At 43.2% G+C, this 20,518-nt stretch overlaps 2 protein-coding genes across 4 annotated transcripts in view; both read right to left on the bottom strand.

Annotated features, from left to right (window-relative positions):
* The window catches only part of ZSWIM1 (zinc finger SWIM-type containing 1), a 43,203-nt gene that overhangs the window by 3,694 nt on the left and 18,991 nt on the right, over positions 1–20,518 (bottom strand). Inside the window, exon 1 of one of the 3 annotated variants that reach the window (XM_079126965.1) lies at positions 19,960–20,097. The exons of the other annotated variants lie outside the window; for them this stretch is intronic. The gene's annotated coding sequence lies outside the window, so the exon portion shown is untranslated. Of the gene's footprint in view, positions 1–19,959; positions 20,098–20,518 lie in introns of those variants that run through there. 3 annotated transcript variants of the gene reach the window in all.
* On the bottom strand, positions 764–20,318 carry ZSWIM3 (zinc finger SWIM-type containing 3). The gene is made up of 2 exons (XM_079126964.1): positions 19,960–20,318; positions 764–3,131 (listed from the first exon to the last, which is right to left on the bottom strand). Exons 1-2 carry the CDS (start codon positions 20,112–20,114, stop codon positions 1,214–1,216), a joined length of 2,073 nt encoding a protein of 690 aa, XP_078983090.1. The 5' UTR covers positions 20,115–20,318; the 3' UTR covers positions 764–1,213.

Raw genomic sequence — 20,518 nt, 5'->3', positions numbered from 1 at the left:
CCTGGGGTGGGGGTGGGGGCACGGCCAGGAACTTCCCCGTTGGCGTTGTCCAGCCCAATTCCTTCCAGAATTTTCACAAGATACAGAATGGCTGTGACGTAAGGTTCCAGTGAACTAATGCAAGACTTCCATCTTTCATCTGCAGTTCCCCTGAGACAATCTTAATGACTACCGGCCTTTAGACAATGAAGATTACCAACACCAAAAGTCAGTGCTGATATCACCGCATCAAAAATGTTTATAGAGAGCTGGAGGGGAAACCCAGGACCAGAACAGGCCAACATACTGATTTTTACAGATGAGTTTAGTGAGTCAAAGAAATTGATGCAAGTTGATGGCAGTCAAGTCTAGGATTCACGTTTCTTCTCTCCCAGTCTATTTGGCTTCCTCATACAATATAAGGCAACCCGAAATCAATGCTGAAGTTGGTAGGAAAAGGCAAATAGGGGACTGCTAACTCGTTGAATTTATGGTAGTAGGTTCTATTTGGCTCCACAACCCCATTAGACAACTTCCTTTACAATTAACAAATCCACCTGAGGCTGGAATGTAGATCAGTAGTAGATCACGCGTGCCTGGCATGCACAAGGTCCTGAGTTCAAAATCAGCAATACAAACTAAAAAATAAACCCACCCCAAGAGTGCCCAATTCCTGATGGTAAAGTCAGGAGTCCTGATATGCAATCGTCCTTCCTTGCCTGATCAGTCAGAACACATTTCCCCTGCTCATTTTATTTTTTTAAAAAACTTTATTTAATATGAATAAAAATAGGTACAAATAACAGATTCTTCATAAAGAGCAGCAACAATCAAGGGTCACCCTCCTTCTCTTTGTTCCTGAAAACAGGCCTTTTTACCAGGCCCATTTTGTCTCATCCTATCCTGGGGTAGGGGTCCATCTCTGTAGGGAGAACACATTCTCATCTTAGAGGTTGGGAGAGAAAGAGAGGTGACCTTTCAGTATGGAGATAACTTTGGCCTTGAACAATGATGAAGTGCCCATGGAATGCCAAAGGGAGGGCTGCAAAGGGGCAGATTCACAGTGGGATTTTTTTTTTTTTTTTTTAAATAAATCTTTCTAGCCTTACCAAGGAAGACATTGGTCAAAACACTGACCCCTATCGTGACCTCCCCACTCTGAACTCTCACACTTCCTAGGAGAGGGGTTTGGTCAATTGTGCCAGTGCAAGTGATTCAATCCTGAATTGTGACTTCAGCAGGAGGGAGGTCCCTCCCCTTCTTCATGTTTTCCCCAGAGGAAAGGGAGGCGGCCTACATCCCTGAAGTCTCCTGGCTGCTGAATGGACTCGGGAGGCTCACAGGGATCAGCCCAGATGTCCACAATCTTGCGCAGGGTAGAATAGCGCTCTTCCAGCTCTGGTCCCTCGGTCTGCATTAGCAGGTTTGCCAGCTCTCTACTTAGGTCCTGAATCATATCGTTCCGACCTTGCTTTTCAGGTTGGTCTGTGTGTGGGATCACACCACGGTCCTGGAGCTCCCCATTGGGCCCCAGGAGGTGCTGGTACTTCTTCTGCCACCGTCTGCAAACCATGGCTTCACCTACAGGTTGCTGGCTGGTATGCAGCAGGGCCAAAATGTGCCGACAAGGCAGGTGGTACCATTGTTGAAAGGAACAGCTGCAGCTACAGCCATCTTTGCTAACCTGGTGAGAGTCCTCTAGCAGCTGAACGTCCACCGAGGACCCGGTCATGTCCAGCAGATGGGTGGAATTCTGTACCACCTCCCACTCATTGTGGCACAGTTTGTAGGCTAGTTCAGACCCACTTTGGTTCAAGATGTCTAGCATGCCACCCAGGGAGGGCTGCACCTGGGGCTGCTGCTGCAACTGAACTGGCTGTGAGCCTGGCTTTGTCTCTTCCACAGGGAGCCTAGTGAGGGTCCCTCCACAGATTCTAAAATGCTTCTTGGTCTTTGGGGGCATGATTGGAGGCCGGGTTCTCTTTAACTTGGAAGGAGCTGGGGGTAAGTTCTTCAAGCCCTTGGTATTAAAGAAGTCTATGTAATCCACAAAGCGGAGGATGCAGTCCAGCAGGGACTGCTGTTCCCGAAAGAGACTTGACACCTTGCTGGTGACAATGTCTAGGCTGTCCATGTAGGTATTACACGCATGGAGGCCCTTCCTTACGTGCATGTACCACAGCAGTTCACAGGAGAACCAGTGGGCCTGTAGGAAGCTGAAGAGATCTTCATCTAGCAGGGCCTGGGACATCTGACAGAGATTTTTAAGGCTGGCATCAGAAGTGACAAACACAGCCTCCCGAAGGGCTTCCTTCATGAGCCTTTTAAAGGATGGATTTGCTGAACTACGATGTAACTTCTTCTCCAAGAGCCGGGTTGTGTGGTAGATGGAAAGAAGGATGCGGGCAGCAGGGAAGATCTCCTGCAGAATGGTCCGGTGAGGGAATGAAGGGTCCACAAAGACCACCTTGACCTTGGGCCAATCAGAGTTAAACTCTGTGAAAATGCTCAGCATCTTGGCCACAGAGGTGGCTGTCTCGGTCTTGAGCACAGCAAAGTGGACTACTCGCCCTTCTCGTTCCTTGTTCTCTACTAAGAAAGCATAGAGGATGTGGCCCTGGGCGTTCTCCACCCGGTGCAGCAAGAGATTTTCTGGGAAGCGGATGAACAGGTCACTCATCTTGCTGCTCTGGAAGCTCAGCTGGTCCAGGTCTTGGCTGGTGCCCACACTGAAGGAAGCCATGGAACCCTCATCCACCTTAAGTAAGTTCTTCATCACTTCCGCTATCGTAGCCAGATCAGAAGGAGTGATGCCCTCCTGCTCTGACTTTGAGGGCACTTGTACCTCATTTAGGCAAAATGATGGTTCTACTGGGGACTTTTCAGTTCTAACAAGGTGCTTCTCAAATGTGGGCAGTACTGGCTGGAGTGTCTGCAGGTACACTGTCCTTTGAGATTTGCCAACGGTGTCTCCTCCAGGAATAGCGGTTTTGGAATCATAATGTACATGGTGAGTGTTAAGTTCACTGATAAATAGTCTATCTAGTCTCTCGTTGTACCTCAGGAGCAAATATGCTGGGCACATGTTCGCCTCCCGTGTTCTCTTCCTGTTTGACTGGGTCCGAATACAGACAAATTTCACCTGCACATATCTAGGGAAGGTAGAGGTGACAGTGAGAAAGGTGCTGACTACCCCCTCTCTCTTATATGATTAAGGCCTGCAGGGATTTATACAGGCTGATGTTTCCTGGAAACCACAACCTTGTGTGGAATGGAAAGCAGCAGCTGGGTGCAGTGGCGCACGCTGGATTTTCCAGCGGTTCGGGAGGCTGAGGCAAGAGGATCAAAAGTTCAAAGTCGGCCTCAGCAACTTAGTGAGGCCCTAAGCAACTCAGCAAGACCCTGTCTCTAAATAAAATTTAAAAAAGGGCTGGGGATGTGGCTCAGTGGTTAAGTTAAGGGCCCCTGGGTTCAATTCCCAGTACCAAAAAAAAAAAAAAAAAGATTTACATGAACTCTCCAGTCCCAAAGTATTTAGTTCTTTCTTCAAGACTCTCCTCAACCGTAACTCCTCTTACTTTCCTCCCTAACAGTTCTAAGTCCCAGTCCTTTCATTCTCTTTCATGCCATTTGTGACTGTCAACAGTTCAGTGTGAGGCAGGTTCCAAGGGAAAACAGAAAAGCAGCAGTGGCAGGATGCCTTGCTGCTCTCTCCTATTTAAAGTGTCCCCTTTGTTCCTGTGGGTTTGGAGCTACTGCCTTCTCCTTCTCTAGAAAGCAAGGATAAAAGGAAGGTTCGAAGGAAACTAGACTAGATCAGGGTTATCAACTGAGTTCTTCAGGACCCTCGGGGGACAGGGTGTATCTGGGTTTCCCCTCAAAGAAGCAACATCTCTGGGGTTGGGGAGGTAGCTCAGTGGTAGAAAACTTAGCATATATGAGGCACTGGGTTCAAGTCTCAGCACCACATATGAATAAATGAATAAAATAAAGGTCCATCAACAACTAAAAATATAATTAAAAAAGAAGGAACATGTCTGCTCACCTTTCATTTAAAGAAAAATGTCCACACCCTAATTTGTGTGTGTGTGTGTTGGGAACTGATGGAGGGCCTCATGCATGGTGAGCATGCACTCTACTGCTGAGCTACATCCCTCTACTACAGCCCTCTTAGAACGTTTGACAACCACTGGGTTAGAGGAGCTTTAGGGTCCCCTTCCCTTTTCTTTAGATACTGGGGATTTAACCCAGGGGTGCTTTACCACTGAGCTACATCTTTAAGCCCTCTTTACCTCCCAAATCTCTGGAATCATAGGCATATGCCACTGTGCCCAGCTCTTTGGGATCCCCTCTAGCTTTGGCATTTTAGGCTAAAAGTGATGATTCAAAGGAGAGTGGTAATTAAATCGAATGTTTGTTTTCTCTCTCTCTTTCAGTACTAGGGATTGAACCCAGGTCCTTGCACATGCCAGGCAAGCTCTATACCACTGAGCTATATATTCCTGGTCCTTTTTTTCTTTTATTTTGAGAACAGGGTCTTGCTAAGTTGCTGAGGCAGGCCTGGAACTTGAGATCTTCCTGCCTCAGCAATCTGAGTAAATGGGATCGCAAACATGTGCCACTGTGCCTGGTCCTTCCTCTTTTCCTGTTCCCATTCAACCCATGCTTCAGGGTCTAACCAGATCCTACTAGTTGGCGAAGCTTTTGTGGGTGTCCTCAAGCCACGTTAATTGCTCGATTATGAACTTATAGCATCTATTCTAAAAGCTTGGCAGATACTCTGTGTGGCAGTATACCTAATAGTGAGACAAGGGGGACACTGGAGGCCAGCAGCCTGGATCTGAATACCAGTTCTGCCACTCAGAAGCTGTCTAACCTGGGCAAGTCATTTCATGTCTCTGGGGGATTACCTCTGGGTTCAATGAGATAATCTCAGCCAAAAGAGGTGGTGCACAACTGTAATCCCAGTTACCCAGAAGCCTGAGGCAGGAAAACTGCAAGTTCAAGGCCAGCCTGGGCAACTTAGTGAGACCCTGTGTCACAATCAAAAATTTAAAATAGGTCTGGGGATGTAGCTCAGTGGTAGAGCGCTTGCCTTACACATGTGAGACACTGGGTTCAATCCTCAGCACCACATAAAAATAAATAAAACAAAGGTATTATGTCTATCTGCAACTAAAAAATATTTTTAAAATTTTTAAAAAGAAGAGGGGGAAGGGCTGGGGATATAACTCAGTGGTTATGCTTTTGCCTAATGTGCAAAGGCTTGGATTCAATCCAATACTGCAAGTAAATAAATAAATAAATGAATAAATAAAAATGAGATGACCTCATTAAGGTATTCATTAAAGATTAAATGAGCCACAGGTAAAATATTTAGCCCAGAGCCTGCTTCAGCCTTTTATTTATGTTAAATAAAAGTTAGCTGCTGTTATTATCACAGCTCCTATGTTCTGGAACATTCTGTGGGATGTTTGTGTAGTGCCTTTCCAATTGGATGGGGCTATCTTCAAGTGTCAGGACAAAGTTATGTAGTTACACCACCTACCACAGTGCTATTCCTCCAGCAGATACTTATCAATGACATACTAGATGAATGAATCATGGACCACCAGTGTGTGGGATGGGTCACACCCCTGCCTCCCCCCAGGGAGGGACACAGCCTAAGAGCCAGAGGAGATGGGGGAAAAAAAACCTCAGCTGCTGACATCACAGGGTACCACCTAGGAGCACCACCTACACATTTCCAAACACTCGAATCCAGCTGGTCCTGTTTGCCCACCCTACAGGGCAAGTTTAGGAAAACAGGATATGTCAGCCCTATGATAACAGGGCGGAGGGGCCTGGGGCTGAGAATGTCTGCACCTGCAGTGTGCGGGTGCAGGGGTGGCACCCTCTCTAGATCTGTGCCAGAAGGGCTGGGGCAGTCCAGTACGATGGCAAGGCCAGTGAGCAGTGGGCACCGTGTAGCCTCTGCCCATTTCACGAGACTTATTTTCCACCCTCCACACCTTGTTTTTCCTGTCTTAGAAAGACGGACTGCCTTTATTTGTTTATTTTGTGCAGTGCTAAGGATTGCACCCAATGCCTCACATGTGCTAGGCCAAGAGCTTGGCACTGAGCTACAGCCCCAGCCCCAGCCCACGACTTGTGTTCACTGTGAGTATTTCACTTCTGGGGCTTTGTTCATATTGTAAATTTGTCTGAAATGACCTTCTACTTCTTCATCTCAGAGCTTACTCATCTTTTGGGACTATGTGCAACCATCATCTTTTCTAGGAAGCCTTTGTCAAGCACTGAAGTTGGGCTCTCCCCTTCTGCTGGCTCTCCATCTTGGCCTACTCAAGTTCATCAAGTTATATTGACCGGCTTGGGGGTGCACCTCGGTGGTAGAGCACTTGCCTAGTTTGTGTGAGGCCTTGGGTTCCACCCCAGCACTGCAAAAAAACAAAAAAAAATTCTATTGACATTATGTGCATTTAGTGAATATTTGTGGAGCTAATCCCAAGAAAGATACTGGTGACTACCTTCCCTCATTCCTGGCTCCATTCTTGCTAACATCCAATGTGTTTTCTTCTTTTTTTTTTAAATGCTGGGGAGCAAACCCAAGACCTTTGTGTATCATACAAGCACTCTACCAGTCCCACCCCCCACCTTTTTGAAAAGATCTTGTTAAACTGCCAAGACTGGTTTTCAAATGTGTGATCCTCCTGCCTCAGCCTCCCAAGTTGTTGGGATTACAGGCATGCACCACCATGCCTGGCTTGTTAATAAGTCGTCTCCTTTCCATTGCTACATTTACTGAGGATTTGTTATATGCCAGGCTATATTAATCCTCTAATCTGTATCATTTTATACAGGAAAGGGGTTCTATTACTGTCTCCATTTTACAGAGGGAGAAACAGGCTTAAGGGGGTTCTCAAGATAAGGATTCAAAATTTAATCCTCCAACTAAGACCTGAGCATCTGAGATTTGACCAAGTGTGCTTCTTTACAGCCTGACTAGTTAACCATTATGCTGCCTGTTTTCCTTCAAAAAATATTTCTCCTTTCCCTAAATTTCCTTTTTTGCCCACCTCATCTTGACCCTCACCACATTGATTAGGTTCAATAACCTCCTTAAAGATTTGTAAATATACTGTTCTCACTGGCATGAATTTGAAACTTAATTTATGCTAGGCTGAAGTTGTCTATATCTAAGTGCACACAGCCAAGATCTGGAAGGAATTAGCTGATCTTAATTCCTTTCAACCTACTCTGTAGGGGTTTATATTCTCTACTGTACTGACTCCAGAGGGCAGGGAGTCAATTGTGTCTCCAGTGCCTGGCACTGCACCTGGTACATAGTAGGTGCTCTATAAACACAGTGAATGAAAGTTAAATAAGTGACTGTGAGGCATAGTAAGCTCCTCCTGTAAGACAAGTAGTATATTGGGAAGACCACTGGGGTAGAGTTCTGTCAGAGACTTGGCTCCTAGTCTCAGCACTAGTAGTTATACTCTTACTAACTATAGTTTTGGACAAACTCTTTAATTTCCAACATTCACTGAGTTCTATGCACCAAACACGGTACCAGTTATTCTATAATTTACAGAGACAAATTAGATAGTGTCCATTCTCAAAGTCTAGTGAGAGGAGAGATTATTACACAAGTGACTAGTAAAGTTAAAAATAACTGAATGGTTAGGCTTCGGGATATAACTCAGTCATGGTGTGCTTGCCTAGATGAGGCTCTGTTTTTGATGCCTGTCTCAGTGGGGGGAAAAGTGAATGGCTAAATACATATTATGTAACACGAGCAACATACATATACAACTGGATGAAGAGCAATCTACTCTGATTATAGGGATTGCCACATATTAACTAAGGCCTTCCATTTATTTTATATAAGATCAGTATCCCTTCTATATAAATTACACCTTGAAGAATGAATAGGGTTTTTTTGGGAGGTACTGGGGATTGATCCCAAGTGCACCCTACCACTGAGCCATATCCCCATCTCTCTCTCTCTCTCTCTAATATATATATATTATATTATTTTATATATTTTTATATTATTTTATATATTTATATATTTTATATTGTTTTATATATTTTATATATTATTTATATATTTTTATAAATATATAATTATATATTTATATATATATATGTAAAATTTTTTTTTTTTTAAACTGAGGACTGAACCCAGGGGTGCTTAACCACTGATCCACATCCCTGGCCCTTTTGTATTTTACTTAGAGACAGGGTTTTCCTACCTCAGACTCCTGAGCTGCTGGGATTACAGGCATATACCACCATACCTGGCCACCTGGCCAAATTTTTATTTTTTTTTTTTAATTTTTTAAGACATGGTACCGTGAAGTTGTGATCTTTCTCCCTCAACCTCTAGAGTCACTGGGATTATAGGCATATGCCACCATATTCAGCAAAATAGGATTTTTATAGGTAGAAAATAAGTAAAGCCACTTTAGATAATGTAAGGAGTTACAAACAAGACTTTGGGATAAGAATATGTAGAAGATTTTTTTTTTTTTTTTTTTTTTTTTGTGATAGTGGGGGTTGAAAGCAGGGCTTCCCTACCATTAAGCTGCATCCCCAACCCTTCTTAAAACTTTTTGAGAGAGAGTCTTGCTAAGTTGCCCAGGCTGACTTTGAATTTGTGATTCCTCCTGTCTCAGCCTCCTGAGTTGCTAGAATATTTTTTTTCTCCCTGATAGGTTCTTGCAATGTTGCCCAGGCTGGCCTCAAACTCCTGGGCTCAAGTGATCTTCCTGTCTCAGGCTCCTGAGCACCTGGGACTAGAGGTGAACAACACCATGCCTGGTTTAAGATGTGAATTTAATTCTTCTTGTCTAGTAAAGTTAAAAATAACTGAATGGTTAGGCTTGGACATCACTTCACTTCCTCTAAGTCTTTGATTCCTTATCTATAAATATGGAAATAATGTTGATGATAGTAAAATCTGGTCTAAGAGAACAATTGGCTCTCCACATCCCTGGATTCTATATCCTCAGATTTAACTAACCATGGATTGAAAATATTGGGGAAAAACTTGTATTTGTACAATGCATGGAGGACTGCAAGTTCAAGGCCAGCCTCAGCAACTGAGTGAGACCCTGTCTCAAAATTTAAATAAATAAATAGGACTGGGGAAATGTCTCAGTGGCAAAGCAACTCTGGGTTCAATCCCCAGCACCCTCCCCCCACCCCAAAATCACATATTATTGAACATACGTAGGTACCCCCTGGAGATTATTCCCTAAATAATACAGTATCACAACTATTCATGTTGTGTTAGGTACTAATAAGTAATCTAGATGTGACTTAAAGTATAGAGGAGGATGTGTGTAGGTGTTATGCAAATATTATGCCACTGTGATTTTGACATCCAACCTCCCTAACTGTAATAAGTACCTGATCCAAGAATAATCAGTGCTACTTAAAATGAATTCAGTTAAAAGCTGCAATAGGAACTGTTGGTTGCTAACCTAACATCCTTTTGTCTTTCTTTCCTTCCTAACAAAGAGCCAATTTTATTCAGATTGCCATTCCTCCTCCCCCACATAGCTACTACTTAGGGGTTAGTCTAAGCCAATTAAGGTAATCCCATCAGGAACGGGCACGGATACTGGCCTGATTCTAGACAAAGGAGCATGATAGGAAATCTGCAAGAAACCAAAGACTTTCTTTTTCCTGATGTGTCCTTGCATCTGTGGCATGAAGGGAGCCATCCTGAGGGCAAGCTAAGACTTGAGGATGGTAGTAGAATGGAAAGATGCAAGCAAGTACCCTGGGCCAACCTGTACCTTAATTGCAACTGGAAACACCCCAGAAATATTTCATAGTGATTAATGGAATCAAAGATTGAGGATAACAAGTAAAATTATGTTAGTACTATGTTTAATAAAAGGTTATAATGTTAGCTATATGCCAATTCATTAACTATCTCCCCCTCCCAGTAATATTTCCCCAAACACGATACTTCATTTCCTATCTCGCTTTTGCAACATACAAAGGCCAGTTTTATCAAGTTTCCCAAGGACTGAATTTTAATTCTTTGCAATGCAAACCTGCTTTTCAAGTTCCTATCATCTCATATCCTTGTTGATGTCCCTTTTCCATTTGTTACATGGTACTGAGGCTGAAAGTTTATAATCATTACTTTTGGGACTTCACCTAGTCCTGCAACTCTTGGGAAATGTGCTGTTCCAGTTTACATGGTTTTATTCACATTGTATTATCCTGATGTTTACATCTATTCATCAGCCAGATATTAAAAACACTGACTGATAAGGGGGAAAAAAAAAAAAAAAAAAAAAGAACCCCGATGTGGTGCACATGCCTGTAATCCCAGGGACTCAGGAGGCTGAGGCAGGAGGATGAAAGTTGGAGGTCAGCTTCAGCAACTTAGTGAGGCTCTAAACAACTTAGTAATACTGTCTCAAAATAAAAAATAAAAAAGAATTGGGGACGTAGCTCAGTAGTAAGGGCACTCTTGGGTTCAATCCCCAGTACCAATCCCCTCCCCAACAAAACAAAACAATCCCCCCAAAATCCACAATGCTAATGGGACTGGCAGGGATAAACAAGAAGAAATAATTACTAAATAATGAATTATAAGTAACTAATTTGTTGGCAAGACTTCTGTGTTATGCCCTTTTCTTTCCTATATAGTTTTGTGACTATGGATACATGGTTAAGGAAAACTGTACCCTGGGCAGAGTAGTGCAGGCCTATAATCCCAACTACTGAAGAAGCTGAGGCAGGACAATGTCAAGTTTGAGGCCAGCCTGGGCAATTGAGTGAGACCCTGTTTCAAAAGAAGGAAAGAAAGAAGAAAACTCTGCTAACCAGAGTCTAGTTCAAGTATGTGGTAAGGAATAATGAGAAAATGCCTGTAAAGTAGAAAGAATATCTGGAATATGTTCCAGAAAGTGTTAAAAAATGGTAGCTATTGGACTGGGGAGATAGCTCAGTTCGTAGAGTGCTTGCCTTGCAAGCACAAGGCCCTGGGTTCAATCCCCAGCACCGCAAAAAAAAAAAAAAAAAAAAAAAAAAGTAGCTATTAAATTGAATGGCAATGGAGAGACAATCAGAGTACTTCATGGATTCTGACGACTATCAATTCACAAAAAGTCTAACAAAAGGAAAACACAACAGTCAAAAAATATGAAAGAGTAAACTGCATATTGCATATAAAGTCACTGACTTCCCAGTTGATAGGGATGTTAAAGAAAAATAAAAGAGGCCACAGTTTAGATATATCTGTGATATTGTGAAATATATACTTGCTCTTTGTCCTGTTTCCTGACATGTAACTCCTAAAATACTTGAATTCTCCAAAGTGATGTGTCTTTATGTATGCTAATGAGTTGACCACTGAAGGCTGGCAACTGGCTGGGGTCTGGTTACTGGAAAAACCTAAAGCAGATTAGAGCCAGGCTGGATGTAGGCCCACATCTGTAATCCCAGAGGTGGACACCAGAGGACTGCAAATTCAAGACCAGCCTGGGTAATTTAGCAAGACCCTGTTTCAAAATAAAGAGGGCTGGAGATTTAGCTTAGTGTTAGAGGGCCTCTGGGTTTAATCACCAGTATTGGGGGAGGAAAAAAAAAAAAAAGAAAGAAAATTAATCAGCTATACACAACTTTAACACCTCTACTTGCTGTAAAAAGAATGTTGATGGATAAAAGCTAATCAAGAAAAGGGTCAAAACACTTCCTCCTCCATGCTTTATAAACTGTGCCGTGAGTACTGCTAGTGGTGTATCTCACTAAAGTGGATTTTGAAGTCTCTGTTCCCAAATTATTCTTTCTCACAATAAACTTTGTAAGAATTGTCTAACTCGATCTGATTTTATTTTTATTTAAAAATTTTTTAGATATTAATGGATCTCTATTTTATTCATTTATTTCTATGTGATCCCGAGAATCGAACCCAGGGCCTCACACATGCTAGGCAAGTGCTCTACCACTGACCCACATCCCCAACCCTGATTTTATGTTTGATTGGAACTTTTAGTCATTTAGTGCTAACTCCTGTGGTATTTTTTTTTTTTTTTGGGGGGGGGGGGGGGGGGGGGAGGGGGGGTGGTTTACTAGGGGTTAAACCTAGAAACATTCTAGTTCTTTTTATTGTTTAATTTTGAGACAGGGCCTCACTAAATTGCTAAGGCTACAGGAGGGAGTCACAGTGCCTGGTGTCATTTCTTTAACTCTCTTTAAAGCACCTACCACTTTTTATCATGTACTGTCCATAAGGCTGAAGCAAATATTACTGAGCATTGTTTCAGCTACTACAGGCATTTTCTTATTTAATCCTCATTTTATAAAGGATGAAACTGTCACTGAGATTAAGTGTTGTCTAATGTCAAGGGCTATTTCTCTGACTTGGGAGCTCTCACCTTGAACCATTTATGCCAGCTTTCCCAGAACTTGAATGAATACAAAATCTACCTGTACATCTGCCATAGCCACCCATGTAACATTTACACTATTATTTTCTAACAGTTTTCTTTAAATCAGCTTACTTCCTTTACTGTTTCACAAGGAACTTTGTTTATATATTGACATAAATATTTACTGTTGAAATCATCACCCTAGTCACTCAGTAGTGAGCATATTTGGCTATGGAAACATCTGCTAAATTACCTCCTAAAAATGTTTCCACCATCTGCCCTTATCTCTGAAAGCAGCACTTATTCCCAAACATTCATATATTACTCAAAAAGCCCAAAACACACACTGTGAGCTTCGCACAGAGCCAGTGTACAATACATTCAAGAATATCCTTTAAAACACCCCAACCAAAAAGAGAAATAAATAATACAGCCAACCAGCAGTCAAGTCAACTTGTCTCTGCTAAAGGCCAGAGATGTTCAAGGGGTCAGGGGGAGGGCTAGTTCGATCTATGATTGTCTTCCAGGGTAGAGCTCAGGATTTTCTCATTTTTGTTCCTCAACTCAGTGCTAGGTCATTGGTAAATACCCTCTTCCTACAAGTTCATTGAAGGAATAAATGGATAAGCGACACTGTAAAAGCCACTGGAAACTGCCAGGTGCAGTCACACATGCCTGAGGCAGAAGGATTGCAAGTTCAAGGCCAATCTCAGCAACTTAGTGAGACCCTAAGTAACTAAGACCCTGTCTCAAAAATAAAAAGGGCTGGAGATGTATCTCAGTGGTAAAGCAACCTGGGTTCAATCCCCAGTACAAATAAATAAAAGAAAGGTAAGTATTGGAAACCCAGTACAACAGTTAAGAGCTTTCAGTTGAACACCTAAGGCTTTCTTACAGTTTCTTCACATCTTCCCCTTTTATTTGTTGACATCCCCTCCTTTCTGCCCACTCCCATTCTTATGGCTTTGATTGTATTAAATTCAGAGTCCCTTGGCTAACATTCAGATAGCTCTGGGGATGAGGATGCTTCTGTCACAGACTCATTTATTATTTTCCTTTTCTGGGTCCTAACTCTTTATTTATTTATTTTGGTACTGGGGATTGAACCCAGGTGCATTTTTCCACTGAGCTACATTCCCTAACCCTTTTCACAATTTTTTTTTTTTTTATTTTGAGACAGGCTCCTGAGGCTGATCTTGAACTTGTAATTTTTCTGCTTCAGCCTCCTACCTGGCTAGGATTATAGGCATGCAGCATCATACCTGGCTTAGGTCTTGACTATCCTTGCTTCTGCTCTTCATTTTTATTTGTTTTTTAATGTGGTGCTGGGGATTGAACCCAGGGCCTTGTGCTTAATAGGCAAGCACTCTACAAACTGAGCTATATCCCCAGCTCCTTTATTTTTTACTTTTATGTGGTGCTGAGGACGGAACCTCATAAGGGCCTCAAGTACACAAGGTGAGTGCCCTGTCACTGAGCCACAACCCCAGCTGGTGCTCTTCTTTTACTGTATCTCTCCTTTCCTTCATTTTTCTCAAACATGTGCAACTCAGAAACAACCTTCAAAGAATAGAACAAAGAGTTAGAAACTATTTGTCTTTTAACAGTTGACTTTTCTTGGCTCTGTCTCATTAGCAAAATAACAATGCTATTTATGGAACATTTTCTATGTGCTTGGCCCTGTTGTAAGCACTTTAGAGATATTAATTTATTTAGTGGCAATAACAAAACTTGCCCCCAACAAGTCTGTTCAGAGGACAATGTCAGATAATGAAGCTGAACGTGCTTTATAAACTATCGCCACATGATGCCAGGGATAACAGTGTTCCTTTCTGATCAAGAGCTTGCATTGGGCTGGGCGTGGTGGGGCACACTTGTAATCCCAGTGACTTGGGAGGCTGAGGAAGGAAAAACAAAAATTAGAGGCCAGTCTCAGCAACTCAGCGAGACCCTGTCTCAGAAAATTGAATAAAGGGCTGGCGATATGGCTCAGTGGAAAAGCGCTTGCCCAGCATGTGCAAGTCTGAGGGTTCAATCCTCAGCACTGCCCCCCACCAAAAACCACCTATAGATAAAGCTGGGGATGTAGTTCAGTGGCAAAGCACCCCAAGTTCAGTCCTAAGTACCTCTGCACCGACGCAGTGTTCCTCCAGCACTGCCACCAATCCCACCCAGGCAGACTGTTTCCCTATCATCTCATTATTCAGAGCCCTGCACTTGGCTTTGGAGCCCTTGCCTCTATTTTAAGGGAGTAATTATTTCTGTGACTAGAGTTTTACATTTGTCTCCCTGACTTGAGAGGAAGCTCCATGGCAGCAGGGACCCATTTTACCTTTTGCCCCATGTACTTCCAGACACTAGCATGGAGCAACTTTTCAGGAAACAATTGCTAACATCTGTGAAATCAATAAAAATCAAGTCAACTAAACACTGATACAATGGAATAAACAATGTGGAATCATCTCTCAGATACGCTGATAAGTGAGAAAAATGAGGTTCAGAAGAATATCTATAAATAGTATGCTGACACTTGTGTTAAAAAGAAAAATATCAGGACCAGGTGCAGAAGCACACGCCTGTAATCCCAGCAGCTTGGGAGGCTGAGGCAAGAGGATCAAGAGTTCAAAGCCAGCCTCAGCAAAAGCAAGGTGCTAAGCAACTCTGAGATCTTGTCTCTAAATAAAATACAAAATAGGGCTGGGGATGAGGCTCAGTGGTTGAGTGCCCCTGAGGTCAATACTGGGTACAAAAAAAAAAAGGAAAAATTAGGACTGGAGATGTAGCTGTGTGGTGGAGTGCTCACCTAGCATGTGGAAGGCTCTGGGTTCAATCCCAGTACCATAAACGAGGGCCCTGGTTTTGAACCCTAGCATTGAAAAGCACACACGCATGCGTGCATGCACACACGTGCATATATAACATGTGCTTTGTGTTCAGGGTCAGTGTCTCAGGAGGTAACCCTGGTAGCCTTCTAAATAGTGTAGTGAAAATGACACTGAACTTTACTCTTCTGTACTGTTTGAAAAAAATTTTAAAGATTGTTTTTGAGCTATACCCTCAGCTCCGGCTTGAGCTGGGGATATAGCTTAGTGGCAGAACACTTACCCAGCATGCATGAGGCCCTGAATTCAATCCCCAGCAACACACACACACACACACACACACACACACACACACACACACACACACACACACAGTCAAAACCAAACCAAAACAACTCATTCAGATTTCATTATTCATACTCAAACAAAAAACAAAAATAAAACTAATCCCAACTCTCTTGGTCCCTCTAATTTTCTTTGCTGCTGTTCCAGTGTGAATCCTTCCTTCTTGCCAAGCAGGTCTCCTTGCTGCTTTCTTTTGGTGGGTTTGTGTAAACATAAACCACTGTTTTATAACAGAAGCATATCATGTTAACATCAGCACTAATTCACACCAGGATGTCAATTCTCCTGTGGTACATAGAATGACCCCTCCAAGACGTCCTTATCTGAAAGTCCTTATCTGAAGTTGGTCGTGGTGGTACGTGTCTGTAATCCCAGTCGTCAGGAGGCTGAGGTGGGGGGATTCCAAGTCCCAGGCCAGTCTCAGCAATTAAGCAAGGCTCGAAGCAACTTAGTGAGACCCTGTCTCAAAAAACTGGCTGGGGATGTGACTCAGTGATTAAAAGCCCCTGCGTGATATATATCTGTAAACCTGTGAACGTGTTAGGTTACACAGCAAAGAGGAATTGAGGATCCCATCAGGCCAGGCACAGATGTGCACTCCTGTAATCGCAGCTACTCGGAAGGTTAAAGCAGGAGGATCTAAAGTACAAGGTCAGCCTGGGAAACTTAGTAAAATCTTGTCTGAAGATAAAAAGTAAGGGATTGGGGTTGTAGCTCAATGGTAGAGCACTTCCTAGCTCATGTGAGGCACTGGGTTTGATCCTCAGCATCATATAAAAATAAATAAATACATAAAATGAAGGTATTGTGTCCATCTACAACTAAAAAAATATTTAAAAAATAAAATAAAAAGGTCTAGGGATGCAGCTCAGTGGTAAAGCATCCCAGGGGTCAATCCCCAGTACTGGGGGGTGAGAATAAGGGGACCAAAAGATTTCTATCAGATGGTTTTGAAATATGGAAATTGGCTGGAATATAGCTTCGTGGCAAGTATAGGGTGTACTTGCCATGTGCAGCCCTGGGTTTGATCTAAAAGAGGAAAATTATCTTGAATTATATGAATGGAAACAATATAATCACAAGTGGAGAGGGAAGCCAAGTGCAGTGGCATCCCAGCTACTCCAGAGCCTGCGACAGGAGGTTCAGCCTGGACATCTCAGACCGTCTCAAAATAAAAAAATAAAGAGAGATGGGGATATAGCTCCGTGGTTGTGTGAACTTGTAATCCCAGCCTAGCAAACATTCAAGGCCCTGGATTCAATCCCCAGTACCAGGGGAAAACAAAAACAAAAACAAAAATGTGGAAAGGAAGGCAGAAGAAGGAAGTCCGAGATGGAGGTATGAGACGAGCAAGGTCAGAGTGATGTCCTGTGCAGACTCAACCCTGCAATTTCTAGCTTTGAAGATGGAGGGAGCCATGAGCCAAGGAATGTGGACAGCCTCTAGAAGTCAGAAAAAAACAAGAAAACAGATCCTCTTCTGTGGACTCTAGAAATGCAGTCCTGCAGACACCTTGATGTCAGTTCAGTGAGATCCGACTTCTAACCTAGGGAACTGTTTTAATACTTTTGTATGCTGGGTGGGGGAGGTGACCAGCTTTAGTAATTTAGCAAGACCCTAAGCAATTTAGTGAGATCTTGTCTCAAAATAAACAATAAAAAGGTCTGGGGATATGGCTCAGTGGTTAAGCACTACTGGGTTCAGTCTATAGTACCAAAAAAAAAAAAAAAAAAAAAAAAAAAAAAGGGTTAATTTTGAGCCACTAAACTTGTGGTAATTTGTTAGAGCAACAAAATAGAAAATGATTGCAGCTCATGACAACTCCTCATATTTGTGGGCCCAGCTCTCTCTTTTCTAGTGCACAGTAAGTAGTTTTCTTTCTTTTTGAAGTTCCTGCAGCACCCATTTCCCTGAATCACATGTTTGGCACTTGATAACTCATTTTTTCAATAAAAATTAGATGGCTGCTATAGCCACAATCCATGCTAGATGATGGTCTGCCTCAAGGGTGCTTAGGGGTAACTGTGATTTGGGGTTTTTTTTTTGGTATTTTTCTCATTGCTTACAGGGTGTTATGACATAAAGCCCAAACACCTCACAATGGTAACTCAAGCCCCTTTGATTGCAACTAACTTCACCTCCTGCCAAGAATGGTGGCCCACAGTTTCTCTAACATGTCACCTTCTTTCACATGTCTGCATCTTTGCTCTGACAGGTCCGTCTGCACAGCTCATTCTGGTCAAACTCCTCCAGGATACTCAGTAATTACTCTACTCTAGCCCTCTACATCATTCACCCTGGGAAGCCTTCCCCACCTCCCCAGCATCTGTCCCTTCTTTTTTTGAGGTACTGGGGATCGAACTCAGGGCCTTGTGCTTGCAAGGCAAGCACTCTACCAGCTGAGCTATCTCCCCAGCTGTCCCTTCTTTTGTGCATCTCTCTTGAAGCATTCATCACATACCTTTATGGTTCCAAGACACCACAATCCATGGGTGTTCAAGTCACTTGTATAAAATGGTGTAGTATTTGCATGTAAATTGCCCTATACTTTAAATTTCTAAATTGCTTATAATACATAAGACCATGTGCTATGTAAATAGCTATATGCTGCATCGTGTAGGGATTGAGAAGAACAAAAAGTCTGTATATGTTCAGTAGACACAATTTTTTTTTTAAAGTATTTTGATCCTGTACTGGTTAGCTCACTTGAGCCCCAATATACTTTTCTTTTTTTTTGCTATAACTGAAGAGCAAAACCAAGTTGTGTGCATGCTGGGCAAGCAATCTACCACTGAACTTCAGAATAGTGGCAAAAGATAATCTGCTTCCCAAGTTGGGGAGCTTTGGCCAAACATCTCCATCCAGAGCTCAAACTTAAGATATACTTTGACTCTCAGCATTGGCTCATGTGGTATGTGTTCAAGTTTCAATGGATTTCTAATTTCTAACAAGTGGAGAAATTATGTAGTCTGGATTTCTGACAACAAAATTTTAGCAACACCAGATCTTCACTTTCACGTGGCAGTCATCAGCTGAGTTGACTAGATGGGGCCTGCTTCTCATTTTGCACTATTCACATTTCTGTTGTACCTAGCACAAAGTCCTGGTATTGGTTAAATAACCAATCCTCTTCCTTTTTCTTTTTTCCTTCTGGTACTAAGAGTGCTTTACCACTAAGCCACACCTCGAGCCCTTTTTAATTTTTATTTTGAGAAAGGATCTTGCTAAATTACCCAGGCAAGCCTTGAATTTGTGATCCTCCTGAGTGGCTGGGATTATAGGCCACCCAGCCATCCTTCTTCTTTATTTTTTGTTACAGGGAGGTTGAACCCAGTGTGGTTTTACCTTAAGCCACATCCTCAGTCCTTTTTATTATTATTATTTTTTTATCTTGAGACAGTGTCTCACTAAATTGCTTAGGACCTCATTAAATTGTTGAGGCCTCCAACTTGTGATCCTCCTGCCTCAGCCCCCAAAGCACCTGGGATTACAGACACTTGCCAACCATGCCTGGCCATTTTGGTTTTCTTTAAGTGAAATTAAAGCTTGAATTTTCTTATTGAAAACAGGTGCTTTACCACTAAGCTACACCTCCAGGCTTTTTTTAAAAAAAGTTTTATTTTGGGCTGGAGGTGTAGTTCAGTGGTAGAGGCTTGCCTAGCATGAGTGAGACACTGGGTTCGATTCTCAACACCGCCTATAAATAAGTAAAATAAAGGTCCATTGACACAAATTAAAAAAAAAAAAAAAAAAGTATTGCCCAAACTGGCCTTAAACTTGTGATCCTCCTGCGTTAACCTCCCAAGTGACAATATTAAACTTCCTTAACAGTAGGCTGTTTGCCTGAGCCCTAAAGGCATTTGAGTTTTCAATTTATCCTAGCTTAAACCCATTTCCTCCTCTGTCGAATGAAAAGAATAAGAATTCTTTAAACAGCTCTGTAATGCAAAGCATGGAGTAGACAACGCTACCTGAGAGGTGGAAAGTGTTGGAGAAAACGGCTATCAGGAGCTCAAGAACTATTTACCAAATGAATGAAGGAAGGAAGGAACTAACCAACCAATTGTCATGTTAATGAGTTCTAAGGGGAGACCAGATGAAGGGAAAGATCACCAAGGCGTTTTCTTCCATTTGTGAAGGCCACACTTTGGGCGTGGGGTACTGCAGAGGCTCAAAAACACTGGGAGAAACTGCAGGTGTCACGATCGCCAGAAAAGCTTGTGCGTGCGGCAGTGCGTGCAAATGAACTGGGTGGCCCAAAAGCCATGCCTGTGGAGGTTTCCCCCTCTTGTCGTAAGGCACACAGCAATGCTCAAGGAGTGCCTGTTCCGGGACCCGGACGCATCCCCGCCTCCCCTGGGCCGCCCTGGGCAGGGCCTCCTCCCCACCTTCCTGCCGCGCCCCGCCCTTACAGGATGTCCTCGCGGATGGAGGTGCCGTGGTTGAGGTTGTGGAAGCGAACGGAGACGCAGTCCCTGAGAATGAAGGAGCACCTGTTCTCCTTTTTGTAGGCGCTGAAGCACTCCTTGAAGTCCTCGTAGGTCTTGAAGCAGCTGCCCAGCTCCATGGCCGTCCCCTCGGCCCACGCCAGGGGCTAGCCTCCGCTGGGGCCCAAGATCACACCAGGGGTCAAAGGTCACACTGAGTGCCCAGCGGCTGGCATGGGCCCAGGACTCCTTAAGGGGCGGACCCAACCGGGTGGCCTAGTGCGGAACTCAGGAGGTACCCGAGGCCGTACCCAGTTATAAGGGGCTGGGGGCGTCTTTGCTATCTGACAGAAGGGAAATGACACTCAGCCTATATTATCCATATCCAGGGCTCCGCCTCCTTACTGTTATACCCAATCATCCACGGAATTCCCAGACTGGCATTTGTTTTCTCCAATAGCTAGATAGGGACGGCCACACCCACTCGACAATTGACAGGAACTCTGACCAATCAAAACCTGCACCCAATCTCAGGACTCTACAG

The sequence above is a fragment of the Sciurus vulgaris genome (assembly GCF_902686455.1).
Source record: "Sciurus vulgaris genome assembly, chromosome: 2".
Classification (NCBI taxonomy): Eukaryota; Metazoa; Chordata; class Mammalia; order Rodentia; family Sciuridae; genus Sciurus; species Sciurus vulgaris.
Note: the sequence above shows the minus strand (reverse complement) of the source record. Positions and strands in the feature narration are given on the sequence as shown.